The 23,226-nt window shown below is 51.9% G+C and overlaps 1 protein-coding gene across 1 annotated transcript in view; it reads right to left on the bottom strand.

Moving 5' to 3' along the window:
• The window catches only part of TTC39A (tetratricopeptide repeat domain 39A), a 33,329-nt gene that overhangs the window by 5,840 nt on the left and 4,263 nt on the right, over nt 1-23,226 (bottom strand). Inside the window, exons 3-13 of the mRNA XM_004371752.2 lie at nt 17,473-17,604; nt 16,072-16,148; nt 14,702-14,769; nt 12,897-12,961; nt 12,228-12,327; nt 10,278-10,343; nt 7,918-8,026; nt 7,373-7,440; nt 7,222-7,281; nt 6,038-6,199; nt 170-261 (exon numbers count right to left, since the gene is read on the bottom strand). Coding sequence (XP_004371809.1) covers nt 170-261; nt 6,038-6,199; nt 7,222-7,281; nt 7,373-7,440; nt 7,918-8,026; nt 10,278-10,343; nt 12,228-12,327; nt 12,897-12,961; nt 14,702-14,769; nt 16,072-16,148; nt 17,473-17,604 — 999 coding nt within the window. The remainder of the gene's footprint in view (nt 1-169; nt 262-6,037; nt 6,200-7,221; nt 7,282-7,372; nt 7,441-7,917; nt 8,027-10,277; nt 10,344-12,227; nt 12,328-12,896; nt 12,962-14,701; nt 14,770-16,071; nt 16,149-17,472; nt 17,605-23,226) is intronic.

Below are 23,226 nucleotides of genomic sequence, written 5' to 3'. Positions count from 1 at the left end.
GCACACGGCACACGGGGGATCCTGGGGGAGGGTCAGGGCAGCTCAGGGCCAGGAGAGATGACCACCTACCACCCCCTTCCTGGTGGCCACAGCTCAGGGTGGCCACAGGCAGAGCCTGGCCGGGCTGTCCACAGCTGAGGCCTGCGAGGGGGTGAACGGTGAGACCTACCTAAACAGCTCCACTTCGTCATCCCCGAACGGCTTGTAGTCCTCCTCCCCAAACATGCTGAGGTAGGCGGCCTTCATGTAGATGTAGGTGGCCTGTGCAAGACACAGCAACAGCCAGGTGTGAGCAACCTTCCCTCCAACTGCAGCCCTGGACTGGCACAAGTACCTCACTCGGACCTCACAATGGCCCACCACAGTACTAACAGCATCTCCGGATCTCAGGAGAGAAATTGAGGGTGAGGAATCTGAAGACACTTGAGAAGCTTTAAGTGGTGGAACTGGGAGTTAAATACAGGATGCACCCGTGCCAAAGCACCCGCCCTCTCTGCTCCGAAGGAGAGGAGAGAAGGACCTGAGCAAGTTGTACATGGGTGAGATGAGCTGAGGCTGAGATGGAGACACAGAGACAGGAAGAGCGCTCACAGCAGCAAGGGCTCCTGGGAAGAGACAACTTGAGAGCTGGCCCTTGAAGGACAATGAGAAGATGCACAGGGACCTGAGAAAGGGGCTTCCCAGCAAGGGGAACAGCCTGAACAAAGTCAGGGGTAGAGATGTGTGTAGGCAGGACACCAACAGGTAGCTAAGAGCATAGGATGCCTGAAGCGTGAGGTCAGAAAGAAGGGTAGGGCCCTAGGTCAGGGCTGGCTCAGGCTCCCATGATGCAACCGCCTTACTGTGTGTCAGGCACTTTACATACATCACCTCGCTTGATCCCAAAGGTGACAGAGAAGAATCTGTACCCCACCTCTGCTTGCTAAGAGCTGGGAGTACCCCACCTCTGTTCCCTGACAGCTGGGAATTGACCCCAGGTTTGTGTGGCTTCCACCAAGGCCTTCACCACTGGGTACACAGCCACCCCTGACAGGAAAGGTGAGGCTGTGCAGGAGACCCTCCTTACCCCTACCTCAGAGATCCATCCCTAAATGCCACCTCCTTCCCCAGGAGTCCCTGGATGGTGCAAACAGTTAACATGCTCAGCTGCTAACTGAAAGGCTGGTGGTTTAAATCCACCCAGCAGCCCCTCGAAAGAAAGACCTGGTGATCTACTTCTAAAAAACCAGCCACTGAAAACCCTGTGGAGCACAGTTCTACTCTGACACACGGTTTGCCACGGAGGACAACTGGTTTTCCTCAGACCAGCTGAAGAGGAGCCTATCTCTGTGCTGCCCTCCAGTGGCCAAGCCTGGAACTACAGCTGCTTCCTCGTGGTGCGGCTGCCAAGGCACTACCTACCTGCCAGAGGCCAAGAAAGAATGTAGGGGGTGGAGAAGAGAAGTGAGCAGGACATCCTGAGTCTAGTCTCTGGAGAAGGGGGAAGCAGCCTTCATTCAGCAGCCCCACACACACTAGATCCCAGGTCTCCTCCCAGGTTTTACAAAACGAGAAAAAGCCAGTCTCTGTGAGGTGTAGTGGGGAGAATCTTCCCTCGCCAAAATCTGTTCTCCATGCCGTCTTTATCTTCCCGGCAGCCCTGGAAAAAACCTGGTGTCATCCTTGCTGTCTCCCTTTCCCCCACCCCCAGACACTGAGTGTCTATGTCCTATGACTTTACCTTCGATCTAGCTCTGGAATCCCACTGCCCTTATCTCTCACCCCAGTTATTGCACCAGCCTCCACACCATCTCCCTGCTCCAGGCTCCTTTCCACTGCTCTGGTCCATGATGCCATCACCTAACCCAGTGGTCTCCTAACTGGTCTCCCTGCCCCCACTCCTACCTGCAAGCCATTTCTCACCGAAGCCACTCTGATCTTATTTAAGTCAGATCACATCAGTCTCTTCTTGAAATCTTCTGATATTCCATCACGCTTAGGATACAACCCAAGCTTCCTGCCATGGCCTGCAAGGCCCTGCCCAATCTTCTCCCAGTTTCCTCTCCAACTTCATCTCCAACCACTCCCCCCTCACTCACAACACTCCAGCCACACAGCATACCAAAGCACTCTTGCCCCCAAACTACAGCTTCCTCTGCCTGGAACACTTCCTTCAGGTTGCCACATGGCTTGCTCTTTACTTCATTCCGGTGTCTTCTCAGACAGGCTTGCATTTACCAGAACCCGACATTATGTGATACTGTACATCTAGTTGTTTATGTGCTTACGGTCTCTCCCCTGACTAGAATGTGAGCCTTGAGAGGGGGTCTTTGTTTTGTTCACTGTGGTATCTCCTGGCCTAGAGCAGAACCTGGCATGTGGTGGTGCCCAGCAACAGTAGGCAAGATTTCTAAACCACAAGCCTTCAAGGGCTTCCCACGGTCAGACTAAAGTCCCAACAGCCACTCCAGACCCTTCATGCCCTCTCTAAACTCCTTTACTGGCTCATCTTCTGCCATTTCCTCCTAAAACTTCATGCCAGGCCTTTCCTGTGCTGCTCCCTCGGCCTGGGACACCATCCCCCCTTCTCTGCCTGGCTCAGACTCTCCTCACCCTAACTTCCTCTAAGAGACTTTCCCAGCTCTCCCCAGAAGGCTCACCCTTAACTGAGCCACCAGGACTTCGGATGTGTTCAGTGGCTTAGAATTGTGAGGCTCATGGACAACCTAGTGATCAACGGATGTCATGGGGGCCACACTGATGGAAAATGGCAGCCACCTCCTCTGATGGGAGTCCTGTCTCCCCAGGGCTATTTGGCTGTTTTCCACCAACATTCATTTTGCTGTATTACTCTGCCAGGTCCTGTACCAAGTCAGACAGTTGTCTTTAAGAAGCTTATGGCAAGTAGCTCTGAGGAGGAAGAGTCCCTCCACAGTACCCTCTACATTCCACTCCTTGAACCTGGTGATACAGAACCTCTTGGCAGCACCCTGGCTTCCGAGTCTTTGCTCTTGCTATTCTCTCTGCTTGGAGTGCCCCCTTACTTCCTCCACTCCACCACCCTAATTCCTCCTCCTTCAAGACTCAGCTCGCCATCTCCTCTTCCAGAAGCCTTCCTTGTCCACTTGGCTGGGTTACTGCATGCTGTGTTGCCCCTAAGCTCCCCTGCACTGAGCACACAGTTGTCACCAGCTGGTCTCTGGCCATCTCAACCCCTGGGCTGCAAGCACTGGGAGAAGCTTGAAGGCTTCCACGGGGATGACTCTGAACAGTCCAGGCAGAGGTGATGCTGAGCAGAAGGTATGGTATACGGCAATGGCCAAGTCTCCAGAGCTGGGATTGGTGGACGCTATGGCAGCCAAGCGCTGGAGATTAAGCATGAATGAGGCCCCCAAACTTGGGCTGTTATAAGCCCCATTTTCACAGAGAATCCTGAGTATTGCACAGATAGAGAAGGGCTGACCCCCCAAGTCACACAGTGAGCTGAGGATCAAGGGACTCACAACCAAGTCCTCATATCCTGACACCTGGGAGGCCTGGCCCTCCCTCTGCCCCTCACAGCAGCTAGTGTGGACACTCTAGGCCTCCTCTGCCCCATGTAGGTGGACCCAGCTGCTTGGCCTCACTCCACAGGAAGGCTACTGGAGTCCCTTTTAGCTCAAAAAGGTTCCCTGAGACTTTGTTCTGATTGGGAGTGGGACGTGATGAGGAATGGATGGTGAGCCCGCAGGCTGGGCCTGAGGAAGCACCTTCAACAGCAGGGTGATCTAAGGGCAAGCCGGGCCTCCTTGGGAGGGTTTGTGGAGAAGGGAAAAAGCTACGGCCTTTAAATCACACAGAACTGTCTTCAAATCCAATGTCTGCCACCAATAGCTTGTGGTGTAGGAAGGTCACATACGTACGCCTAGCCTTAGTGTTTCTCATGAACCCATCTTGTTGGGCGCAGTGTGCAGGAAATGGCAAGTGCGAGGCACATAGGAAGGACTCAGTAAAAGACTGCTCCCTCACCCAACCCCTCCTGCCCTAAACCAAAACCAAACCAAACCCATTGCTGTTGAGTCGATTCCAACTCATAGCAACTTAATAGGACTGAGAAGAACTGTCCCATAGGGTTTCCAGCTGGTGGATTTGAATTGCCAACTTTTTGGTTAGCAGCTGAGCTCTTAACCACTGTGCAACCAGGGCCCAGAGAATAAATACCCCTTCAGCTTGGTTCCCAGGCAAGGGTACCGAAGAGGAACTTCCATGTAGAGGTGGGGAAGGGATGAAGAATAGGGACCAGATGCAAATCACATTCAGAACCCTGGATATGCATCAAATCAGATCAGTGGTAATAGCTGCCTGGTGTGCTGTCTGGAGAAGGCCTCTAAGGTCACAGCCAGGCTCCTGGGAAAGAGCACCAGGATTGATTAGCAATGTCTGTTGTGGGCAAGTGATAAGGTAATCAAGCCACAAGTGCTAAGTATTAGTCCAGCATCAGATTAGATGACCTCTGATGCCTATTACCTCATTTTTACACAAATAACACGTGCCTTCTATGTTGGTTTGCCAACCGCACTCAGCCCCAGCAAGGTATTGTCGTAAGCGTGCTATGTTAAAAAAAAATTAGCATAGTGGGCTTATGAAGATAGCTTGCTGGGGGCAGGCGCAGTTGGCAAACCAACTTCGAAGGCGCGCATTATTTGTGTAAAAGTACGGTATTATACAATTCTGGATTCATAATTCTCTGCTATCATTACTATGGTATGTTGTTGTTGTTGGGTGCTGTTGAGTCGATTCGGACTCATAGCGACCCCATGTGACAAAGCAGAACTACCACAAAGGGTTTTCTAGGCTGTAATCCTTATGGAAACAGATCACCAGATCTTCCTCCTGCAGAGTGCTGGTAAGTTCAAACCGTCAACCTTTTGGTTAGCACTCAAATGCTTAACTATTGCACCACCAGGGCTCCTAACTATGGTATCAACCCAACCAAACCCGTTGCTGTTGAGTTGATTCTGACTCATAGCGACCCTAGAGGACGGAGTAGAACTACCCTGTATGGTTTCCAAGGCTGTAATCTTTACAGAAGCAGACTGTCACATCTTTATTCTGTGGAGCGGCTGGTGGGTTCAGATCACTGACCTTTCAGTTAGCAGCCAAGCGTTTATCCACCGCGCCACCAAGACTCCTTTAACTATGGTATAATGACTGCTATTTATGTATTCAACACTTACCATGTCAAGTTATAAGTTTTCATTTATGGATGGCATCTGTCTTCTTTTGCCTACATGGCATCTAATGCTCCCCTACACACACACATACTTCTTCTGGGTATATCACCTCATTTTTCCTCTGGGGAACCACCCCTTCCCCTACTCTCAGTCCACAGGGAATCTTCTCACCCATTCTGTTTCCAGGCATTGACATGTGACCTAGGCCAGACCAGTGAGGCTCATTCCTGGGACTTTGGTTCAAACCTGCCTATACAACAAAGATGTCACAGAGGAAAGCAGAGCCACAGATGGAAAGACCAAGGCCAGATGACATAATTTGAATTTCTAGATCAAGCCCTACCTGAATTCAGAGTGTCTAGAATTTTCAGTTTTATGAGCCAATAAGTCTTTTGTGTTTTAGAACTGCACAGTCCTATAGTGATTACTAGCTACATGTAGCATTAAAATTAAATTAAAAATTCAGTTTCTCAGTTGCACTAGCCACATTTCAAGTTCTCACTGTGCATATGTGGCTAGTGGTTACTATACTGGATGATGCAAAAGTAGAACATTTCCACCACAGCAGAAAGTTACACTGGCCAGCACTAGCCTAGACTGTGTGGGTCATATGTCTGAACCTTGTGACCAAACATCCCGACTGACACATATTAGCTCTAAAGTTTCTCTGCTCCTCAGGGTCTTCAGCGCCTTCCAGCCCTGAGTCCTGTTAGAATTTATGATTCTGCTTAAATTCCAGCTGACACCTGTGTTCAGTTAGAAGTTTGGACCTTGGTCTGTGGGCTTATGGTCAGTTCAGGTCAGTCCAGGCCCCCAGTGCCCCCCAACACGTGGTGTTGGCCCACCTTGGACCAGGAGTTCTCCTTGCTGAGCAGGTCGGCGTAGAAGTAGGCCATCTTCCACTGGCCCTTGTAGGTGAAGCACCACATCAGCTCCCAGTAGCACATGTGGTGGAACTGCTTCCAGTGCTGCTGGGCCTCACAGCACTCCTCAAACCGCCGGATAGCCTGCGGGCACCCGCCGGTCAACACCTCGCTGGGTGCCCACCGGCCCCACCCCACCCTGCACCCTCCACGCCCTCCCACCTCCAGTGCATGGTGGCCCAGCCCTGTGCCAGGCTCAGGTCGGGTAGAAGAGCCAGGAGATCTGGCCTCCAGTGCTGGTTCTACACCCTAAGTCTCACGTGGCCTTGGGCACAGTTAGGCCCCCTCTCTGTGACTCTGGTTTCCCAGTCACAAAATAAGGAATAGAGCCATAATGGAGTGGAAAATATCAGTATTATAATGATATGATAACGTCTGTGCCTCGGAGTAAAGTCCAAGGATTCCAGTAGCTTCCATGAAGCTGCCTGGGCTTGGGGCATTTGTCCTGCTGCCTGAGAATCCTAACTAGGGCCAGCCAGAGACCCCAGGACTCCACACTGCAGAATCTGCTCTGGGCCTTGGCTTAGGGCTGGGCTCTCTTCCAGGATTATGACCCTCCGCATCTCAAACATCTTCATTAGCTCCCTACTACCTATGAAATCCAGACTCCTCAGCCAAGCCTCCAAGGTCTCCCATCTTCCCCCTCAACACCACTCCACTCACCAGGTTCCAGCCTAATCACTGAGCCTAACACACAAGGCCTTTCCCACCTCTCTGCCTTATTTAAGCCCCTCCCTCTGCCAGGAGCACCTTTTCTTCCTCCATTTCCCTGTCAAAATCCTGCTCAGCACAAATGCCACCTCCTTTCTAATCTTCCCAGACTGCCTCACTCTGAAGGGCCTCTCCCACCACTGCTCTCTCACTGGCTCTCTCTTAGGGCCCTCCTCCCAGTTAGCTCGGTCCCCGAGGTATGCCTGTGTGTATATGACTTCCCACTGGTCTGGAAGCTACCATCTGGGTCCCTGGAGCACCCATCACTCACTGCCTACCACACACTGCCCATCACTCCCCGCCCATCACACACTGCACGACTCCCCGCCCATCACACACTGCCCATCACTCACTGCCCATCACACACTACCCATCACTCCCTGCCCATCACTCACTGCGTCAATGTTGCCTTTAATAGCTTCAATCCGCCCCGCGAAAAACAGAAAGATGGCGCCCTGCAAGGACATGCATGTGGGTCCATGTGACTCCATGTGGGTCTGCGGGGCACAGTTGGGTTGGGGGTGTCAAGCAGCGGGCAGGGCTCACCTTAGGGTAGCGCTTCAGGTAGGGCTTTAAGAGCTTCTCTGCCTCCTCGATGTTGACGTTTCCGGTGCCTGGAAGAGGTGAGGGGACACAACACACATCACCACCATCAGCTCCTGTGATCCTCTCAGCAACCTACCAGGAGGCCTCTCAGGCCTCCATTTCCCCCTCTGTGAATTGGGGATAATAATACTTCCTATCTCCAGGGTGATGTGAAAATTAAATAAGATAGTGCAGCTACTGTCCTGGTACATCATAGGGCTCATAACCAGGAGCCCATGCTCACCAAGCCTATGTCCAGAACCATAAGCGGCTGCCTATAGCAACCTCAAAAGCTCTACAAGGTGGCTGCAACCATCCCCATTTCACAGATGAGAAAACTGAGGCTGGAACCAGGTCACACTGTGAGGACAGGGCCAGGACAGTTGATGCGGCCGTGTTGTTTCTGGTTTTAGTGCCACCCCTCAGCCCCTGTCCCCCTCACCCTGCTCTTAGAGCTAACCAAAGCCCAGGGGCCCCAGCACTCCACTTGCCCCACAGATGCCTACCGAGCACAAAGGTGAGGAAGGTGTGGTAGCAGAGCAGCAGCATGACACAGAGCACAGCGCGGAAGCTATGTCCTGATGCGCCCTCCTCCAGCTGCAACAGCCCGTAGTCCTGGGGGCACAGGGGGAGGCTGAGGCCAGCAAGGCCTGGGCTCCCTGGGCCCACCCTGGGGCCCAGAGAGAAGCAGGGGCCTCAGAAGTCATTGGACAGCTGTGAGGGCCAGGCCAAAGAGCACTGGATCATGATCCTGGAACTCCAGAGGCCGGGTCAGCTGCTCCCAGGCTGTGTGACCCTGAACAAGGGGCTGGCCCTCTCAGTGCCTCAGCCACATTCCTCCTCCACTCCTCTCTTTATTCACTGAGATTCCTAGGCCTGCTCCACCACCCCTGAGCAGCCCCAGGCCTGGTTGGGGAGGAAGAATGACAAGAAAGCAGATAATCCTAATCCCATGCTCAGGGCACAGACAGGGCCATGAAGACTGGGGTCCAGGAAGGCTCCCTGGAGGAAAAGTCTCTAGGCCTGGCTGGGGAGGAGTCAGGGGCCAGACACCACTTGTTTCACTGCCTGCAGTCTCTGCCCTGTCTGTGTTCCAGGATGTTCTTTCTAAAACACAAATCTCACCTGCCTGACCCCTGCTTACCCCTGCTTCAAAAGCTGCCCTACCTGTGAGATCTAACTGACAGCAGCAACTCAAAAGGTTTGATGGGAAGCCTGGGGGGCAGTGAGTTGAAGACAATGGTGATGGAATAATTTGGAAAAGGATAGTGAGAATAGCAGCACAACTGGAAAAATGTAATCAATGTCACTGAATTGTACATGTAGAAATTTTTGAAATGGTGTATCTTTGGCTATGTATATTTTCACCAAAAAAAAAAAAAAAAAGGTCCTCCAAGGTCGGTCGTGGGGTTAACCAATGTCATAAAATAATATGTATACTGACTGTCTAATGAGAAACTACATGTTCTGTGAACCTTCACCTAAAGTACAATAAAAAAAAAAATTAAAAAAAAAAAAAAAGCCACCCTACCTGCAGGACAAAGACAAAGAGGTGGAGGCCCCTGGGTGCCCTCTCTTCCTTGCCAAGTGGGCCACACTCTCCCCGCCCCGGGCCTTCTCTTGTGCCATTCCCTCCTGTCATCATCTCAAAATCTTACTCATTTCCCAGGGACCCTCTTAAAACAAAACTGAAAGGAACCTCTGGTACCTCCAGCCAGTGTTTCCCTAAGTGTGGCCACTGACCGCAGATGGCAACCAAGCCCATCTCAGGGGTCCCTGGGCAGGCAGGCGTTGGGAAGCACTGAGTATCAGTGAGGGCTTTCTCTTCTCTGTTTGCTGTCCGTCCTTCTGAGCCTCAGCCAGTGCTACTGTGTCTTCAATGTCTCCCCTGCCAAGCTCCCTTTCCCACAAAGAGAAGCAGCCTTGGCAGACCACGCACTGGCTGGGCTTTCTTAAGATTGCTTGGTCTTCACAGTATTTATTTTTATGATTACTTTCTTATCATGCCAAATAATATGGGTTTATCATGTGCAGTAATGATAAGTTTCCTTTAAATAAGTTTGAATAAAAAATTATGAGTCATTTTAGAGAAAAGAAAGCATGTAAGTAATAATAAAGAGGTCTGCAATAGATATGGCAAAAATCAGGGAAGGTCTGAAAAATTGCAAGTTTGGAAAACACTTATCTGGCCCAATCTCCTTGTTTTACCAAAAAGAGGCCCAGAAGAAGGAGGGACTTGCTCAGAGTCACAGGGAGAAGGGAATGAGGCTGGACTGGCCCAGGACTACCGACTTCCAGTCCAGTGCTCCTTCCCCTACATGGAACCTCCTCCACCAGGAAGCCCTCTCTGATCTGCTACCTTGAACCTGGGGCTCCTACCTCGAACTTGGGTTCCTGTTGTCAGTAAAGGCTCTGGGTGCTTGAATTCTCTGATTCCTCTTGCCCCCCTTGCCCCCAAGGCCTGATACTCTGTAGGGCATCCCCTGCCCATCTCTCCAATGAGGTAGCAGCACCAGAAAATGGTCTGGGGTGGGGGGTGGGGGGGAACTTGCTCAAGGTCTGACGTAAGTGGCGATACCTGCCAGGCTCCGAAAACGTGTCCCCTGGGCACTGCATGGGGCTGCCCTTCCCACCCGCCCTTACCCCAAAGCCTGTCCACCCTGTAAGGGATCACTGGCCCCATCTGACTGGAGAGGAGACTGAGGCCCAGAGAGGTTTAGGCCTCGTCCAGGACTATACACTGAGGGGGCTGAGCCAGGACTGGCACCCAGGCCCCACAACCCCGCCTCCTCATCCTGGACATCCCAGCTCCAGTCCTGGGGCCGAGAGGGTCAGGGGGTAGGGGGGCCAGGAGGCAGGTGGTTACCTTATTTCCTGAAAACCCCACAAACTCCAGCAGCCGCAGGATTCTAGTAGGAAGCATGGACAGCGTCTGCAGGAACAGAGGTAGGTGGGCATGTGATGGGGCAGGAGCTGCCCCTATCATTCCTCACACCCCCCAGAGTCTGAGGGTGATCTAGGGGTGCAGTCTTGTCTCCAGAACCACCACAATGATACATGGGATTTCTGACCTGCAAACTTCCCCAGGAAAAGAGGCACAACAGAGGGTCTGCATCCAAATCCCAGCCTCACCACTCCCAGTGGGGTCACCTTGCCTCAGTTTCCTCATCTGTAAAGTGGTAACAATAACCTCTACATCATACGGGTACTGTGCAGATAGAAAATATTAATACAGGTAAAGCACATAGAACAGGACCTACAATAGTTTTGAGCTAATGTTGCTGCTGCTGCTATTGTTATACCGAATCCCTACTTTGTGCCAGGGTCTCTGTCATTGTATTTGATCCTCAGAATAGTCCTGAAAAGAAGGGATTGTTGTTGTTAGCTGCCATCAAGTAGGCCCCCAACTCACGGCAACCCCATGCACAACAGGATCGGACCATTGTGACAAATAAGGTATTTATTGGCCGATTTTTTGGAAGTAGGTTGCCAGGCCTTTCTTCTTAGTCTGTCTTAGTCTGGAAGCTCAGCTGAAACCTGTTCAGCATCATAGCAACACATAAGCCTCTAACAAACGACGGGTGGTGGCTGCGCTTGAGGTGCGTTGGCCAGGAATCCAACCTGGATCTCCCACATGGAAGGTGAGAATTCTACCACTGAGCCATCACTGCACCCACAAAGAAGGGATTACTGCCCCATTTAACAGATGGTGAAACAGAGGTACGGACAGGTGACAGGACTTATCCAAGGCCCGACACCTCATGAGAGGTGGAGCTATTTCTTGAACCCAGGACTGTCTGGCTGTAACCTGGTAGAGCATCCAATGCACTGTGGTAGCTTGCATTTCTCAGCTCCTGGGACAGGATCACTGTTCTCATTTTACATATGAGGAAACTGGAGGTCAGAGCAGGGCAGAGACCCCAGCCCCAAGGCCTCCTCTTTGAACAGGCTTTTTTACATGGAGGTGAGAGAACTACCCCCACCTCATACTTTCGGAAAGGCCCGTTCACCTAGGGCATGCGGTCTAAATCTCCCATGAGCAGCTCTTATTCTCATGAGCAGGCTGTGCTCTTCCAAGCCTCCCTGTCTCAGCTCACGCTGTTCCCTCTGACTGAAATGCCCTTCCCCACCTAGGAGACTCCTATGGATCCTTCAAGATCCAGCTCAAATATCCCCCTCCCACCACCTCCCATGGAAACCTTCCCCAGCTCCCCCAGGAAGGGGACTTGGTTCTCTGCTCCCTGTGGGGCACCAGCTGTTTCCAGCCTGTCTTCTTCTCTACGGCTGCAAGATGTTTAACAGCCAGCTCTCCCAGGGTAGAAAGAGCCCTGATTTATGTTGGTGTTTGTCAATTTCTGGAGTCCCCGGGTGCTGCAAATGGTGACACACTCAGCTGCTAACTGAAAGATTGGAGGTTCTAGTCCACCCAGAAGCTCCTCAGAAGAAAGGTCTGGCAATCTAGTTCCAAAAAATCAGCCATTGAAACTCTATGGTTCTATGGTAGCACAGTTCTACGCTGACACACGTGGGGTCACTATGAGTTGAAATCGACTCAACAGCACCTAACAACATAAATACTCCCCGTCTTGGCCAATTTCAAACTACCAGCCTCACGTGGGAAGAAATGCGTAGAATTGGCTCTCTTGAGCTGGCTCCAGCACACAAGGTTGGCAACACGTCTGATTCACTTCTGGGCCTGGTACCCAGCACAGGGCCAGGCACAGCAAGCACTCAGCAGAGACCACAGCCATGTAGGGGAGATTTACTTGAGCCCAGACACGGTGGAAACAGGGCAGGAGGGGACACTCCCACTCACCAGGTTGAAGGCTCCTACACCAAGCTTCACTCCTCCTTCAAAGTGCCTGTGGTTCTCCCCCTTGCAGTACTGTGAGGACTGGACAAGGCTGTCCAGCTCCCTGTGGAGAGACACAGTCCTATTTCAGCCATATGTTGCTGGGCCCCATCTCTAGCCAGGCATAAAGCTCTCTCCTGAGCTAATTCCCTGGTGGTGGATCTATAGTAGTTTGGCAATCCTGAAAGCTGATTATTGGAGGACTTTCCAGCCCCACCTCCCACCAAGATGACACACTCCTTGCCCCTGAATTTCAGCCATGTCGGATGGGCCATAATGACTGTGTAGGAGTTCTGCTGCTGCTGTTCTCAAAATTGTTGTTCCTGTGCCTGCCTCCCACCGCCCCCAAAACTGTTAGTGCTTAATCTGTATCTTATTTTCCCCTCGCACAGGGTCAGACACACAGTACACCCTCAGGGGGCCAAATGAACAGGTACAGCTAGAAAACTCAAGGAAAGAAAATTCCAGAAAACTGAGGTCCTGAGTGTGCAGAAATCTGCCTGAGGTCACGCAGCACTCTAGGCTTCCAGCCTCCAGCCAGTGCTCTCTACCCCACACAGCAGCTTGAGGGGACAGAGTGGTAGATGCTGCAGACCCCAGGCCTCCCATCACACTGCAGCCAGCCCCACTTACTTATAGGTCTGGTAGCTGTTTCGGACTTTGATGCCACCCTTGATGAAGCTCACCATGTTCTCATCCTGCAGGAGGGAGAGATGCTAAGAGCCGGGCCTAGGTAGGCAGCCGTAGGGTTGAGAATGGTCAAGCAAGGCTCTGGGTCCTGACAGCCCCTCCCTGTGCCCAGCTCTATGAGGTGCCCTAAGGGATGGGGTCAGGGGTCAGCCAAACAAGGACTCACTACCCCTGGGATTTGCGATGAGCTCTTATTTGAAAACACAACTTCTAAAATGCCCCGAGTTGGACCACAACCCCCCTTTACCACTCCTATACAGTTTACACGTAGCTATGTTCTTGGAGAAGCGTCTGGAGGAGACAGACCTAATGATTAACAGTGTCTTCCTCTAGGTGGAGGGACTGCGGGAAGGGAGAAGGGACACTCGTTTGTGTTTTTACAAAACACAGGTATTTATCATACTTGTAATTTAAAGCAACCAATACCTATCGCCTAGCAGTTCCACTCCTGGGTATATACCCAACAGGAATGGATGGGCATGGGCTGCAGGAGTCATGTTCAAGAATGTTCATAGCACTACTGTTCATGATAGCCAAGAACCAGAAACAACCCCAATGCCCATCAACTGAATGGATAAACAAACCAGTATATTCATGTACGGAATAGTATGCAGTCACATTGGGTTGGGTGAAAAAAGCAAGTCCATAGGGCTTGAGGCCACGTGAAGCTCAAAATCATCTAACACTTAACAATATGCTGTTCAGGTATGAAAACGAATCGGATGAAGTTATTAAAAAAAAAAAAAAAAGTATAGGGAGTGATAAACACAAAACTCCAGATAGTGGTTTCCTTGCTGGAGGGAGGTAGGGGAGGAGGTGGGGACAAGCCCAGAGGGAGAGGAGAGTTCCTACCAGCCTTCTGTTCTCCAGCTGGATGGAATTCGTGGGTGTTTGTTATTTGTGACAATACAATGAAAAACAAAATAAAAGGCCATTTGTGGTACAATTATCACAGTGAGTATTAAACCAAGGATTAAGATGAATCCATATTGTTTTTGAGGTCCAAAAAGACCTCAAGTGAAAAAGAAAAAGAGCTAACAAAAATAAACAGCATCCTAACTCTAAAATGCACCTCTCCACCCAAATGCACACATATCATGATGATTATATGTTATAATTATAACCCAGGCCTTTTTGGTAAAATTGTAAAGTATTGGTTCTCATAATTCACCAAACTCCCTTCTGTGTGGTAAGGAGAGAAGACATGGATTCTGAGTTGGCCAGACCTAGGTTCAAATCCCACCTCTGCCAATTGCTAATCACATGACCTTGAGAAAGTGATTCCTCCTCTCTGTATCTCTCCTTTGCAGAGCTGAGATGAAGGTTAAAGAATATATGTAAATGTCTGTACAAACAAGCACGTAATGTGTGTTAAGGTACATAAAGACAATATACCTGTTATGTATGCAAAAAGCCTGGTACATCATAGGTGCTGCTATTGTATAAATTGAGTATCAAGCAGGCTTTGTGATGATGCCTGTCTCTCCTGCATGACCCTCAATGGGAAAAGCAGCAGTCACAGGTGGAAGCGCCACCCTGGTGACATGTGCGCTCAGTGTGTGAGGGGGTGAGCATATCACCTCCATTATCAAGTCTGGCCAGGGCCCAGGAGCATTGGGGTGACTAAGCCTCAGTCCTTGCCTGAACAATAAGGGGCCGATCATGACTGCTAAAGACCCTGTGGGCTTGGACACAATGATTGATCTTCTGAAATGCCTAGCCTGCTTGTGCAAGTGGCGGGTCCCTACCTGCAGGAAGGTCAGGGCTGCTCTCTGCAGCAGGCACTCTGCATAGCAGACCTCAGCATGGATTTCCTCTGTGGGGAGAAAAACAAATCCCTGCAGCCTCCTGGGATCTTGGCAGGAGTCTTAGGCCAAATCCTCCCCACTCTCACTTCTCAAAAGGCAAAGGGCATCTAAGTCAGCACCCATTCCCTCTGCACCCATCTCGACCCCATTTCCCAGGCCTGGTTCCCTCACAGCACTCACCAGTGGCCCACATTAGCTGATGTTTCTCCCCCTTGTCTACTGCCTCATTCCCCTGCCCACCCTTGCCCTGTTCTCTTGTTTGTCAAGCATCAGGTAGATGCTGTGCACCCAGTGCCTCCAAGCAGTTCTGGGCAAGGAGGTGGCACTGGGTTGAATGGACAAAGGAAGAAGATCCCATCCAGGCAAGCCCAGGGGCCATGGGAATAAGGGGAGGGAACCCAACACAGCCTGGGGAATCAGGGAACACTTCCAGAAGAATGGACATTTGAGTTGAAAAGAAATGAAAGGATGAGGCAGGAAGGGCTTTCTAGGCAGAGGCCCAGGGAAGCCAAAGAACTCAGATGTTTGGGGGACAGGTGAAACACAAAAGGCAGCTGAAATGGGGGTGAGGTAGGGGGACATTCAGAGGGCAGGGGAAGATGAGGCACAGGGGCCCAGTTGTAAAGGGCCTTGACCACGAGGGAGGATTACAGACTTGGTTCCGTGCAGGGGGGCAGAAGGGAGCCATGGGAGGTATGATGGAGGAGAGGGGAGCCGTCAGATGCACTGCTTGGGCTGGGACCCTCAAGGGCTCTTGAGGTTGGTAAGGCTGTTTGCTCTGGCACTAAAGAGCCCCAAATTGCTCCTGGTTGGCTATTGCTACCTCCAGTGCTGCCAGCCGCAGATTGTCACAGCACAAAGATGCCATATAGGCTGTGACAGCCCAGGTCATCCCTTCCACTGTCTGCTGTCTCCTCTGTGTGTCGGCTTCTAAAACCACATTCCCCTTGGGGACACATGAGCTGGCCAAGCTAATTAAACCAGTAAACCTAACAGCACACACAACTCTAAGCCCACCCTGTACTGAGGAGGAAAGCACAGGGACCTTGTGGCAGCTCTTCCTTTCCTCGATTTCTAGGTTTTCAGCAGCTAATGCTGTCAGGTAAGTGGTCTCACCTGTCCTCAACACCCTCACCTGAGAGCCACTCCTCAAAGGCCCCAGGTCTGACTCATTCGTGTCCCAGCATCTAGGCCAGGGCCAGGCCCCCTTGGTGACGGCTGGGAAGGTAACGGGCCCTTCCCACCCCTCCCTGGGCTGGAGCCGGGCTGCCTGGGGCTGGAGGGGTAGGGATGCCATCCGGATGCCACACCTTCCGTGAACTGGTCCACAGTGGTGCGGTGCACCAGGCTGCTGAAGGAGTCTGTTACGGAGGACTTCTTCCGGTGCCTGAAGAGGTAAGGGGGGCTCTGGTCACTCAGTGAGGGAGAGAGAGCGGGGCCCAGTGCCGGGTCACCTCTCTCTCTGGAGAATTCTTAGGGAGGCAGTGCTAGCAGAAACAACACAAGTTTTGGGGTCAGACACAGAAATTTTGGAATTCTGGCAAAAAAAGTCACATTACCTCTCTGAGCCTCAGTTTCCTCACTGGTAAAATCGGGACTATGAACACCTGTATTAATCACGGGTTGCTGTATATAAGCAGCCCACAGCCGACCAGTCCCCTAGTCTGGCCGAAGCTGTTCTTGGCGGCTCCCAATCTGCCCTGCCTTTGTATTTCTCTCCTTAGTTCAGGTCTCCTCATGACCCACCTGGTCTCCCACCCCCGCCCACGCAGGTCTTGGTGCCTGCTCACCCTCCACCTGTCTACAGAGGGATTTTTCTCAAAGACTCTCCCTGCGCAGAACCCATTTGGCTCCGCACTGCCCTCTGCATGCAGCCTGGGCTCTTCCTGCGGTTTCGAAGGCTCACAGTTTCTGGCCGCCTCTCCTGCCCCTTGCGTGGGACAATCCAGCCACAGTGAACTCCTGGCAGCTCCCCCAAATCCAGGGCTCTCTTACCGCTTGTCTCTGCTGTTGCCTCTGCTTGGAGTCTCGTCCCCTCCTCCCTCTGCCTGACCAGCTTCTAGTCACCCTGCAGGACCCAGCTCAGGCATCACTTCATCCAGGAAGCCCTTCCTGCTCCTCCAGCTGGAGCCCACAACCCCTCACGCTTCCCTGCATCACGCTGGGATGTTATGGTCTGTGCCTGTCTCCCTGACCAGGTGGCGATGGTGCTAGGGCGCCCTGGGTCTGATGACTCCTTGAGTCGCCAATGCCCAGTAGAGGGCCTGACCCAGACCAGGCACAAGTGTGTGCTGAATGAATGGTAACACCACCTGTCATAAACACACAGGGTCTATTAGTACATCTGTTCAAGCAGCTAACGTGTACTGAGCACCAGTGATGCACCAGATCCTGTGCAGGTGTCTTCATTTGGTCCTCACAACCACCCTATGGCATATATATCATCACACCCATTTTCCAGAGAAGGACTTGCCCAAGGTCAAAGACTTAATAAGTGACAGAGTCAGAATTTGCTTCCTCCCAGTCAGACCTGGCCCCTAGAAGCCAACAAGACTCCTGAGGAGGTGCTGACAGGGACAGCTCTTGGCACTTGGGGACACATCCTCTTAGTCCAAAGGAGCAGCACTAAGTGGCATTTTAGGTGCTGGATATGCCAGGGTGACAGAAGGGTGGATCTCACACCCCTCATGCACCCTCCCATGGCCCCCGACCTCTGACACAGCGACTGTGCCTCCTTCATCATGTTGCCGGCAAGTAGGATGTCCTGAGGGTCAAAGGTCATCATGGCCTGCATCTCCAGGATGGTGGCATACGTCAGCGAGTGGTACATGCTCTCCTTGGTTCTGCCAGAGAGAAGGGGCATAAGGCGATCAACCTGAACTCGAGAGGTAGCTGGCCCTAAGTCGCGCATCTGCCATTCCTCCCCCATTCTACAGATGAAGAAACTGAGGTCCAGGGAGGGGAAGGGACTTGCCCAAGGTCTGACTCTTTCACTAACACTCAAAAGACCTTGACTCCCATTCCCAGCTCCTCTTCCTGCTGAGTGGCCCTAAGTGACCTTCCCAATCTGAGCCTCAGTTTCTCATGTGTTTGGCTTGGGGTGGGAAGAGAGTAGCAACAAGGCTACTCTGAGAAAGGCTTAGCAATATATCGGCCTGAAGCCGCCCTTCCTGGCTTCCAGACCCTGCCTCTTGCCTTCTGCCCCCACCTCCAGTAGGCTGGGCCCAAGTCCTGTCCCAGGTGAGGTCCCAGCAGAGTCCTCCTCTCATCCCCAAGCCTTGTCCCATCCCTGCTCCTGGGAGCTACAGGGACAGCCTCCCCACCAGCCACACCACCTCCTGCTACCTTCCCTCCCATCATCGTCTGGTTAAACCCTCCAGGGGCTTCCACATCCCATCAGATAATGCCCAAGCCCGCTGCCTGGCACCTGTGGCTCCACAGGTTCTGCCCACCTCTCCAGCCCTCTTGCCCCTTCTGCTTCTGACACCACAATCTGGTCACATGCGAGACTGTAGCCCTGGCCACACTGAACCACACATGCTTTCCCCCAGAAAATCCCGCCCCCAGGCCTTTGCCCATGCTGTTCCTTCAGCCTGAAATGCCTTTCCCTTCGCCATCTCCCCACAAGACAACTAATCCCTCAAAGCCTTCAAATGCCTCAAAGTCTACTGGGAATCCAGGGCTCTCTCTTCTAGGATTATGTGTTTATAAATAACTCAGGCAGGGGTCACACTGAATTTATATTGGCAGAGGCCTCGGCTCGCTCCCCAGACTTGAGCACCTGAAGGGCAGAGCTTGTGCGTGCCTCACCCCTGTTCTCAGCACACACGTGACAGGCAGAGCTGAGCAGGTCTCAGAAAGTGTCAGCCTCCTGCCTCTGTCCCGGCTCCTCCACAGCCCCAGGCTTCCCAACTAAAGGTGTGTTGTGGGGGGACGTTTACTTTAACACATAGAGAGAGCAGCAATGCCAGTCTCTCCCTGTACTGGGGGTATCCCTTAACACATGTGGACCTTGATTTCCACTTCTGCAAAATGGGGACAGCATGCCAGACTGCTGGGTCCTGTGGGACTGGTCAGGCATAACCTGTGCCTGGCACACAGTAGGTGCTGCAGCCATCTTCACTCCCTTCATTATTTATGAAACTCCTCAGTGCCAGGCTTATGCTGGGAACTTTGGAGGAAAGAGAGATAACTAAGGTTTATACATCGTTTACTGCAAAAATCACGTGACCCATTTTCATGCCTTGCCTGCCCATGAAACACCTCTGTAAAATTAATTTTTTTTTTTTTAACTTCTGGGTGACCCTCAGGTGTTTATCCTTGAAGATCAAAGGTTTCTGAAGGAAAGAGAAGGCTGGTGCCCCTCCTCCCCAACCCTGGTAGCTGTCAGGACACCTCCTGGGTCTTGGTTGGACTACTTAATCAAGGGCCTGCGGTTTGTGGTTTGTAGGAAGGAGATGGAGATCTCCTACGGGGACAGAACTTAGGCTTCAGAGTACCTCAGACAGAGGCTGAAATCTCAGCTTTCCCAGTTCCCAGCTCTGTGGCTCTGGTGAGTCTCCTGGGCTTTCTGAGCCTCAATTATCTCCTCCATAAAAAGGATATGATAACCGTTCTCTCACAGGGCTGAGGGTGGCTTAAATAGGAGGCCCAGGTCTGGGGTTGGATCTCCGATGCTCGATAAATATGGGTGCTGTCAGGGTCAAGGCTCACTCTCCCGGATTACAAACCCCCTGAGGAGGGGCTTCTCTGGCAGCATACAGACAATGCCTCCCACCCAGGCCTCTCTAACTCTCCAGCCACTGCCTTTCTCTGCCTCTCCCACCCAGGCCCAGGACTCAGTTCTACCTGCCCGGCGCCAACTGCTGTCCAGTTTGGTGCTGGGCCCAGCAGAAGGGACGGCCCCACCTGGGCAACTGACAGACAAAGTGGAATTTCTAGTCTGAGGTCCGTGGCCCCAATATGCACCTGTGGCTGAGAATCCTGGCCCCTCCCCAGCCCACCACCTGGAAGCCCCCAACCCCAACATGGGCTGGGAAGCAGAGTACAGAGGTATGACATGCCCTTAGACCTCAGACACCCCAAGTTTTAGTTTCCACCCTACCAAGTTCTTATTTGCATATACAGTATCCAGACCACCAGGAGCAACAGTTCTCTCACCCCTGAATTGGACTCAGGTCTGGGACAAGATGCCCACTGGGGTCCTACCTTCCGGGGCTGTCAGGATGGGAAAGGTGCTGGAAGAGTCATCAGAAGTTCAAGGTGCTAGAACCAGGGACTCCTTGACACTTGCGGGTCAGCTAAACCCAGTGGCCTCCAGACCTTCCCTCCACGGCCAGCAGGTCCTTGTCAGCTGCTTGTCAGCCTCCTGCCCCACCCTTGTCCCCACCATGTGGGCCTGCTTACCCTGGCCCAGCCCCCACTGCTCCTTGCTGGGGGCACCCCCCACACTCTCCTAGTTCTAGCGTGGCTCTCCCTGACCTAGGGCCTCACTTCCCTAGGACCTCTAGACAAGGCTTCTCCAGGCTGGAAGGCAGAGGCAGCCCCTGTGCCTCTCCAAGCCACTACTCCTTCATCCTCATTAAACCTTTCCCCTCAGCCCACTTGCTGGTCCTCTCAGACCTTGCTCTCTAGCCATGGGCCCCACCTCACTGCCCTCCTCTCCACCCTTCCATCACCCTGTCCTCTCACTTCTGGGACCTGCCTTGGCTCTCCACATCCCAGTCAGGCCGGGTGTCTCAGTTCCTCAGTCAGGGCTTTGCACAGGCTGTTCCCTCTGCCTGGGGCACTCTCAAACACCCCCTCCATCTGGCTGACTCCTCATTCAGCCCGCCTCAGCTGAAAAGCCACTTCGTCCAGGAAGCCTTCCAGGCCTGGCTTCATGGGTGTGCGATCTACGCAGCCGTACTGGGCCCCACATGGGATCCCATGCTTGGTTTAATGCTCTGCTGTCACCATCTTGAAATTCTTAACAATTTTTGAACAAACCAAGAACCCATTGCCATCGAGTCAGTTCTGACTCACAGTGATCCTATAGGACACAGTAGAACTGCTCCATAGTGTTTCCAAGGAGCGGCTGATAGGTTCAAACTGCCAACCTTTTGGTTAGCAGCCTAGCTGTTAACCACTGTGCCACAGATTGTGTAGCCAGTCCTAAAGCCTTCCATGACCAGCCCCTTCCCCTTGGGGTTCCTGTATTTCCTCCAGCATATCTCTCATCACACCTTATTGTTGATGCTTCTTTCACTGCTTCCCTGCTGGATTCCAAGAACAGCCTGAGTCTTGCTTGGTATTGTAGCCCCAGTACCCAGCACACTGCCCAGCACATGGATGACAGTCATGAGATGTTGCTAAGTCAACCAGTGACCATTGCTCATCTGCCCACATCCCATGGACCATACCCAGAACCTCATCATCATCAGACAGAATGGTTCTGCCTGAGACTTTTAACTTCCCAACCTTCCCACCCATCACTCCTGCTATGCTATCCTCCACCTCCAACCTGTCCTCTCTTCCTGACCCGCAACTCAACGTCCTCATACCACCCACTCACTTATCAAAATAGTGCTAAACCTTCCAAACTTCTGTTGCACCCGGTTAGGAACCTCAGTCCAGGGTCCACACAACTGCCTGCCCTCTCCACGCTGCCACTGAGCAACGCAGGAGAACACTACCCAGTCATGTAGACAGGTACCATCCTGAGCTGGGGCCACTGGCCTCAGTCAGATCTGCCACTCTCCTCAGAAATACCTTCTCCTCTCTCCCCTTCATCCCCTTCCCAACACCTGCAGGGCCCCTCACTCTTGGTAGATGACCTGTCTCTTCCCTCAGAGAAATTCCAGGCCATTGCATGGACACACCCTGAACTTCCTGCACACTCCCACACAATTTAATCTCTGCCCACACCCTTCTCTGCCTCCTTCATTCCCTCTTGTTTGAGGAGGCAGGTGTGAGGACCTCCAATCCAAGATAAACTCCACCCTTTTCCAGGGTGGGGCCTGGATTTGAATCCAGGCTCTGCAACCTGGTTAAGCACTCCCAGGCTAGCTGGAAGGTCAGAGGTTGGAACCCACCAGCTGCTCCACAGGAGAAAGATGTGGCAATCTGCTTCCGTAAAGATTTACAGCCTTGGAAACCCTATGGGGCAGTTCTACTCTGTCCTATAGGGTCACCATAAGTTGGAATTCACTCCACGGCAACGGCTTTTTTTTTTTCCTATAACCTATGAACTGTGGTCATTTATTCATGAAGAAAATATAACTTAGTAACTACTATGTTCCAGAGACAGCGCTTAGGGATAGACACAGTGCTAAGTGAAATAAACCAGAGGCTGAAACGATGCTAATTAAAGAAGTGGCATATGGAAAGCAAATATCTGAGGTGAGGAAGGGGAGCTGGGTAAGCCTGGCTGCCTCCCCAAGGCGCACATGCCCACTGTACAGAATTAGGACAATCAAATGAGACAGTGTGTGCACAGTGAGAAACAGTGAAGGAATTGGATCCCAGCTTCTTTTGAAGCCTAAATGGCTACAAATGGGGAGGGAAGGCTGTTTTTTAGCAAGAGTTGTTTTCTTTCTCTAGACCAGTGATTCTCAGTGGGGGTGGGGAAATAATTTTGACACCCTCCCCTAAGGGATATTTGACAATTTCCGGAGACATTTTTGGTTTTCACAAGGTAGAGGCAGGGGGAGTGTGTTGCTGGCACATACTGTTTAGGAAAAAGCTCTAAAACACAAAAAGAAAGATCCTTTTCTGGAACAGGGTGGAGGTTAAGATAAAGGGAAGCTAAAGCTGCTTCCAAGGAGCCTGGTAGTATAGTGGTTAAGTGCTCAGCTGCTAACTGAAAGGTTGGAGGTTTGAACCCACCCAGCTGCTCTAAGGGAGAGAGGCCTGGGGATCTGCTTCTGTAAAGATTACAGCGCCAAGAAAACCCTATGGGGCAGTTCTACTCTGTCACATGGGGTCCCTATGAGTCAGAATTGACTCGACAGCACACACCAACAACAAACTGCTTCCAGCGAGCTGTGAGAGGCACACTGGTTTCTGTGGGTACCTTCCTTCAGGAGGAGACTAGCATTTCCTCTCTGGGGGACTCCCGGTAGATTGCCCCCCTGAGGTGAGAAAGGCGAGGCATTCCCTTAGTGTGGTGGTGGCTAAAGAGGGAAAAGCCCCCTGGACACCTTTTTAACTCAGTACTGAAGTCACTCCTGAAGTTCACCCTTCAGCCAAAGATTAGACAGGTCTATAGGGCCAAAACTAACACATGTGAGGGTCATGCTTCATAAATCAATCATGTATACAAGACTAATGGGAACACCATCTGTCACAGATTGAATTGTGTCCCCCCAAAAATGTGTGTAGCAACTTGGCTAGGTAATGATTCCTGGTATTGTATGATTGTGTTATCTGATGTGATGTCCTTATGGGTTGTAAACTCTACCACTATGATGAGATTATATGTGATC

Source organism: Trichechus manatus, unplaced genomic scaffold, assembly GCF_000243295.1.
Source record: "Trichechus manatus latirostris isolate Lorelei unplaced genomic scaffold, TriManLat1.0 scaffold00015, whole genome shotgun sequence".
NCBI lineage: Eukaryota > Metazoa > Chordata > Mammalia > Sirenia > Trichechidae > Trichechus > Trichechus manatus.
Note: the sequence above shows the minus strand (reverse complement) of the source record. Positions and strands in the feature narration are given on the sequence as shown.